The 6995-nt window shown below is 38.9% G+C and overlaps 1 protein-coding gene across 1 annotated transcript in view; it reads left to right on the plus strand.

The window, feature by feature from the left end:
* Positions 1–5727, plus strand: part of LOC101744368 (serine/threonine-protein phosphatase rdgC) — a 71723-nt gene extending 65996 nt beyond the window's left edge. The window contains exons 13-15 of the mRNA XM_021349125.2: positions 430–578; positions 1232–1334; positions 3029–5727. Of these exons, the coding sequence (XP_021204800.1) occupies positions 430–578; positions 1232–1334; positions 3029–3246 (470 nt within the window). The 3' untranslated portion in view covers positions 3247–5727. The remainder of the gene's footprint in view (positions 1–429; positions 579–1231; positions 1335–3028) is intronic.
* The last annotated feature ends 1268 nt before the right edge of the window (positions 5728–6995 follow it).

A 6995-nucleotide genomic window follows, 5' to 3' on the forward strand; every position in this document is an offset into this window, starting at 1 on the left:
CAATTTATTGGCGTCGGTCAAACGATCTCACGGTCTGCCTGCTATGAAGCGCTTACCCAAAAGCATCACAATATTAATGCTGCCAGTCAACTATTAGAGGCATGAAGGTTGAAGCCCCAATTTCACAGGTTTAACGACTTTCTCACCCTTCAAAGCTCCTACCCTAAAGCTATCGTTCTAATTTCAAATTGAGAGATATTTTAAAAACCGATCTTTGTACGTAAATTGAAAGTATAAAATCGAAAAGAATTTCAGATTTCGTGAAATTTTGATGTTTTATCCAGTGGATAGGTTCTTTGATCTTTGATATAATTTGACAATCTGTTCAGGCATTTCGTATTGAGTTTGACAAAGATTTGAAAAATCTCTCGATTTGTTTGATTCGTATTTTATTTATTTCCAATAGTTCTCAATTTACTTTGAAAATAGGTTTCATATCTATAAGCGATTGGTGTCAAGCCATGGAGGAGACAACACACCTCGGTCTCCCGTGGAGGATGCTTAAAGACAAGCTTGTTCGCACAGATCCCGAGACACGCAAAGTACGTTACATGGATACATTCGAACTCAACACCAATGTAAGTATTATCACGTTTTGTAACTTTTATAGAATTAATGGTAATGCTGTTCATTAGGTCTGAGAGGTTTGATAAATATTTTAAGACGATAGTTTAAAATACAAATTCTTGGCAAAAAAACATATCTACCTTCTTTTTTTTTTTCTTTTTTCTATTACATGAAACATTTATTATGGCAGCGTGCGTATGTTTTATATTAGATTAATTTAATAGCATTTTAAATAAATGAAACTCAGTCGCGTCAATGATATCTATGAACCCTGATTTAATCTTTAAAATATTGTCTAGAATATTCTAGAAACTTTGCTTAAATTATAAATAATAACTGTATAAAGTCTCAAGTCTGCATTTTAGACCACGTTTAGTACCACGTGGGCTCATGTACTGTCACAAAGAGAAAATATAAATATAAATATTTGATTTTAATTGTGAGATTTTCAAAACACACAATTCGCAAATCTTTTAAGCAAAAAATAAATAAATTCAAAAAAGTATTTCTTTATCTCACAGAAAGTTTCAGCGCCTTAAAATTTTCTTTTGTCATCAAAGATGCAGACAAATTTAAAAGTAAAGTCTCGTTTTGAATGGCAATAAATTACTGTAATGTTTGAACTTTCGTTGACTAATGTGTTTGTCGGTGACTTTTGTTTCAGAGGAACGGACGAAAATCTGACACGCTGACAGTCGTCGAGACTTTGTATAAAAATCAAAGAAGCTTGGAGGCGATCTTCAAGATATTGGATAAAGATAATTCTGGTGCGTACGAAATATTTTACGAGTTTCATATTTTGAATTTGAAATCGAAACATTTTTTTTTTATTGCCTTTGTAGGCAGCATACGGCCCACCTGATGGTAAGTGGTTACCACCGCTCATGGACGTCAGCAATGCCAGGGGCAGAGCCAAGCCGCTGCTTACCATAAACAGATATTATAGCCACGTCCTTACGGATCCATCAGATCCAATAACCTTTGCATTAGATGCCTTCAGCTCTAATACTAGGGGCAGGCTTAGGGACCCCGGTAACCGTACTCGTCGAACTCGACAAAGAGGTCGACGTGCAACCTAACCCATGCATCAGCCCGCTGAGTTTCTCGCCGGATCTTCTCGGCGGGTCGCGATTCCGATCCGGTAGTAGATTCATTCGCGAAACAATTGCTCTTGAGTTGTTAGGTCTCCTTCGGAGGCGCTCGGGCAGTTGTTAGCAAATCCCACCCCTCTTGGCTGAGCCTTTGCTCGCCCACCTGTCCTGGTGAAACTGGAAAGGCCTTCGGGCCACCAGTAAACTTCCAATCATAAAAAAAAAGATATTATAGCGCATCGATGTCTTGATGTGTGTAGTAAAATTAAACTAAATTATTAATGAATACAATGATAATGCACAAATACTCACAATATTTAGGGACAATTTTTTTTTTAGTTAACCACATATTAATTTAATATCAAATAATGCGTGAAGCTATGTTTTATAGTATATTCTATAATAATATTCTAGTTAATAGGTACAATCTATGTTTATACGACTATATGTTTATGCTGAAAAATCTCTGCAGTGTAAGATTTATTTCCTAATCCAAAATGTGTTTATAATGAAATAACACAACATGTATAACCGTTGTTTCTCCTTTTCTTTTTATCTCGCTGGGTAAATCGCACAGAATGTTGTCGATTCGCTTTGATTTTGTTTTACGATTGTACTTCTGACTTCAATGCTTCATGGGAACTTTGTAGCGCTTAAACTGGCAACCAAAGAAATTAAATTAATGCTAGGATTGAAATAATAAAATTGTAGTACTATGGATGCGCGATGATGCAATAGGATGTAATAGTAGATTTGATGGTCCCCGATCGCACATCAGTGTGCTTAGTGCGAGTTTTTTAACGTTCTCTATAGCGTAAAAGTTAATCCACTGCATGCTTTGTTTGCAGTTGGAGCAGCGCCCTTGGCGGCAAACGTAGGAACACGATCCCATTCCATACAAATATGAGCTAACTTTTACGCTGTCGAGAACGTTAAAAAACTCGCACTAAGCACACTGTTTGATAAACTATTATGATGCCGTTTAGGGTGTTTTGGACATGTAATGCGTAGGGAGAAGATGCATGTGACTAAGAGATGTATGGCTATGGTAGTGCAAGGTAGAGGGGGAAGATGTCGACCGAAGAAGACATGGATGGAGTGTGTGAATGACGATATGAGAGAGAGAGAGGAGTCAGTGTTGAGTTGACAGCTGATAGAAGAGAGTGGGAGAGAAAAATTAGCTGCGCCGACTCCATCTAGTGGAATTAGGTGGAGAAAAAGAAGAAAAAAAAAAATTTCAACAAAATTGAAACATTTTAAAATTATAGTCTACTTTTTTTTTTTAATTGATATCTAAAACTTTCTAATTACGATTTATTTATCGCATATTTTATATACATTTAAGAATAAAAAAAAACACATTTACACAGGTTACATAACGTTGGAAGAATTTTCCGAGGCTTGCCAGCTGATCGGCAAGTACATGCCGAATCCGATGACGCAGGAGCAGCTCGTCGACATCTGTCGGCTCATGGACATCAACAAGGACGGCCTGGTTGATCTCAACGAGTTCCTCGAGAGTTTCCGTCTCGCCGAAAAGAGTTTACACGAGCAGGAAAGGATGTACGAAGACATGCAGGCTACCTGACAAGAACTGGACCGCCGACCCAGCAGGACGGCGGTCGATAGAAACGAAACCGGCGTCGAAATAGAGATCCTCAAACTGGACAACGAAGAACAAGGAAACGCTCGCGGTGAGATCAATGATTTTAAACTAATAGATTGCGAGGACACGCCGAAGCGACCAGCGGGCCTGTTGGAAAGTGATATTTAAAATTTCTCCATAACTCACTGCCGGTATTCTTAATTTAATTTGTAAGGCTTCACGTTTGACTCATTTAACGCTCCCATAAATTAGATGTGTATTGCGGCACGTTACAGTACGTGTCCATTGCTCTTTTCGTATTCAATGCTTAGGTCGCATTTTAAAATATCTTAATCGAATTACCTTAACGAAAAAAAAAATTAAAAAAAATGTCTCTATATTTATAAAAGTAGTCAAACATGATACTTAACCGAGCGTTTTAACGTATGTAGGTTTAAAACTTTATGAATATGAATTTTATTATTGGAATTATTCTTCGAAATTCGTAATTTTTTATGTATTTAGTGGGAATAGTGATTAAACTAAAATTTTATTGGTTCTTAAATTGGTGCCAAGTAAAATGAATATAAAGTAGATATTTGAAAATTATAAAATAAAAAATATATATAATGGAAAATATTCTATTTCTCTACTTTATTCAGTGTAGTGCAATGATATATCTAAAATAATATTGTAGTGACATTTGAGAAGATCAATTAATAAATGGGAACAATGACACTAATGTCTTATACAACTCTTCAATATTCATATTCCAATTTTGCTAAATTAAATCTATCAGTAGATTCTTATTCTTAATAAAAAATATAATGGTAATTAAAAAAAAACCTTAGAAAATTTTATCTAGTCATTTTACCAGAGCTATTTCGCATACATATCTTCTTAATCAATTATAATTAATGCATTCCAATTTATTGCAGCAACGCATTCGATGTATGCTTAGAGAATATCTATTCATTATATATTCTATGTAATTTTACTAGTTCTTACAATTCGCTGTTAACATATTAATGGCCAACAATCTGTAGTACAATTCTTTCTACAATACAGTTTTATATTGATTCTTGATATAGCTACTGACTTATTGTTTAATTTTAAATTATTTGAGTCTGTTAGTATTATTAAGGCTAATATTATATTTATTTGTGTTCAGAATGATTGAGTGGATTGATGATGTCTTTTGGAAGGGGTGATTTTCAGTCTTTAGTTTAAATGCTCCCACGTTTAAAAAGCTAAGCGTAACACAGTCACAGAATGTTTAAAAAAAATTTGAACTTCCAAGTCAATGGATTATGACTATCTGTGGATTTTTAGAGAATTTTGAGATGAGGATCTAGCTAAATTAACATTGAAGTTTGATTTTGCAGATGAATAATGTATATTTTAACTATTATTTCGTAATGTATATTGATTTTTTAATAAAATATCAGTGTATTTATACATTATTTTAGTGATATTCTATTATCTATTTTAAATTATAATGGTGGACTTATCAAATATTCTGGGCTGTCGTCAGTAAGCCGCCTGCTAAAATATAATAATAAAACATTGACATATACAAACAACAATCAAAATCATTATAACTTCATAACAACAACACAACTTCAAACACCAAAAATTCCAAGGCACAAAGAAAGAAACCGGAAACAAAGAAACATACATTTAATTTTATAGGTTTCACTTTGTTACGCAATGTTGTTCCTTCATAGCGGAAGTCGTTTGCGCGCTATTATTAAGAAAAATATATGGAAATATTCTCTACTGGTTTGTTGTTTATTTGGTGCTGTCAATAAGTGACCTTCCCGTCTTCGATCAGCTAGACCAGTGATTCTCAACCACTGTGCCGCGGCACTTTTGTGTGCCGCCAAATTTTTCAAATATATAATAATGTTAATATTATTAAATTATATCATTTAAAAAGAAAAATATTTTTAACATGAATATATATTTAAATCCACAAAAAATAAATTATTTTATTATTTGCTTTGCAACGCGGTTTTTCTTACTGCCAAATTATGATGAAGCGGCGTGCATAGCAATAGGAATATGTCTCAAGTCGGCGCACACTTGCCACTTCTGCGTACAAAACGTGTTGTTTTAGTGATAGTTGGGATTCACAAGGTGTTGCATAGTAGTTACTGCACCATTTCTTTCATTAAAATTGGCAAATGTATGTGATTCGGTAGTAAGTAAATAATTTTTATCTTTTTCTTTGTGTGCCGCCAAATTTTAAAATCGTTAAATATGTGCCGCAACAAAAAAAAAGGTTGAGAATCACAGAGCTAAACGAACTAACATAGGAACGTGAAATGCGTTGATGCTTGAAATGTTATTAGTTTAACTGAAGATTGAAAACCTGTCTTAGCCAATTGAAAGGTTTCCTATTTTTGTTTTAGTTTAAGTCAGTAACTTGTATTTTATTTCTTGTTATATTATATGTCTGTCCATTAAAATGTGATATTGGAATTATTGTTTAATTTCATTTAGAACTAGTCGAACTATGATTGGGCTGTGATCCGATCGACATCAATGTTTACAGGAACACTGTTGAAGAGCTTTTTTTTTTTTTTTTTTGGTCAGGAGGAAATCGCCGGACTTCCGCCCTTTTCTGGGGATACTGGGCGGGGTATGTCAGAGTCGAACTGACTAAAACCTCCTGTCGCTCAACAACCCGCGTCCGAACCTCGCATGAGACAGAACCCATGAAAAGGCAAAGGGGGGAAAGTAAAGCGTTTAGTGCGGAGCACATCTCTCCCATCACCCTCCCCCTCGGGACGCCGGACTGGCGGTCGTCGGCGCCACGACCACCAGCCCTCTCGGTCGGCAGACTGTCCGAGCCCGCCTAGATGGCGCCGGTTAGAGTGGGTTACCCTACGGAATACCCCGCTGGGCCAGAACCAGCGTGGGTCGAGGATAGCCGGCCTTCCATCACCCGGATGCTCTTGCGTAAAACGCGTGCAGAGCAGCTTGCACGTCGTCTTCTTAGGCCCCCCTCGCCGGTCCCCAGACCGACATGTGAGGGGGACCCGAAACACTTAGAGGGCCAGGGCTTGGGCGAGATCCGCCTCCCTGGCCCCCGCTCGACGGCGGCGGGATTGTGCGTCTCTCACGCGCCCCGCCGCCTCCTTCTGCGAGATGGTGCACTCGCAGAAGTCGAGCATCGCCTTCCACGACTCGTCGTCGCCGAGCATCGATGCCACAACACTCGGCAACGACAAGTCGGTTCCTATTTTTGCGACGAGGACACGGCGCCACCCCTCCCATGCGGGGCAGGCGACGAGCGTATGCTCTGCCGTGTCCAAGTCGCAACCACAATGGTGGCACTCTGCCGTCGGCTCGGCTGTGATCCGGTGCAGGAACTCACTGAAACAACCATGCCCAGTGAGCACCTGCGTAAGCCGGAAAGTGAGGCGTCCTCTGTCACGATTCACCCAATCCACAAGGACCGGGCGAATCGCCTCGACGGTCCTACGACCAGCCGAAGGATCAGCCAGCCGTCTGGACCATGACTCCAGCACGGACCGCCGAGATTGGGCCCTCCGTGCTCTGACCACACTGGGGCTGGGACGCGCCACGCCCCGGGCACGAAGTTCCGCCCGCCACCTATAGTCAGCGGCGAGCGCCTCCGCTTCCAGAACCCAAGGCGGCGTCCCAGCCAGTACACACGCCGCCTCAAAGGAGATGGTGCGATAACCACGGATGACCCTGACCGCGATGGTGCGTTGCGGCCGTTG

This window comes from Bombyx mori, chromosome 13 (assembly GCF_030269925.1).
Source record: "Bombyx mori chromosome 13, ASM3026992v2".
NCBI lineage: Eukaryota > Metazoa > Arthropoda > Insecta > Lepidoptera > Bombycidae > Bombyx > Bombyx mori.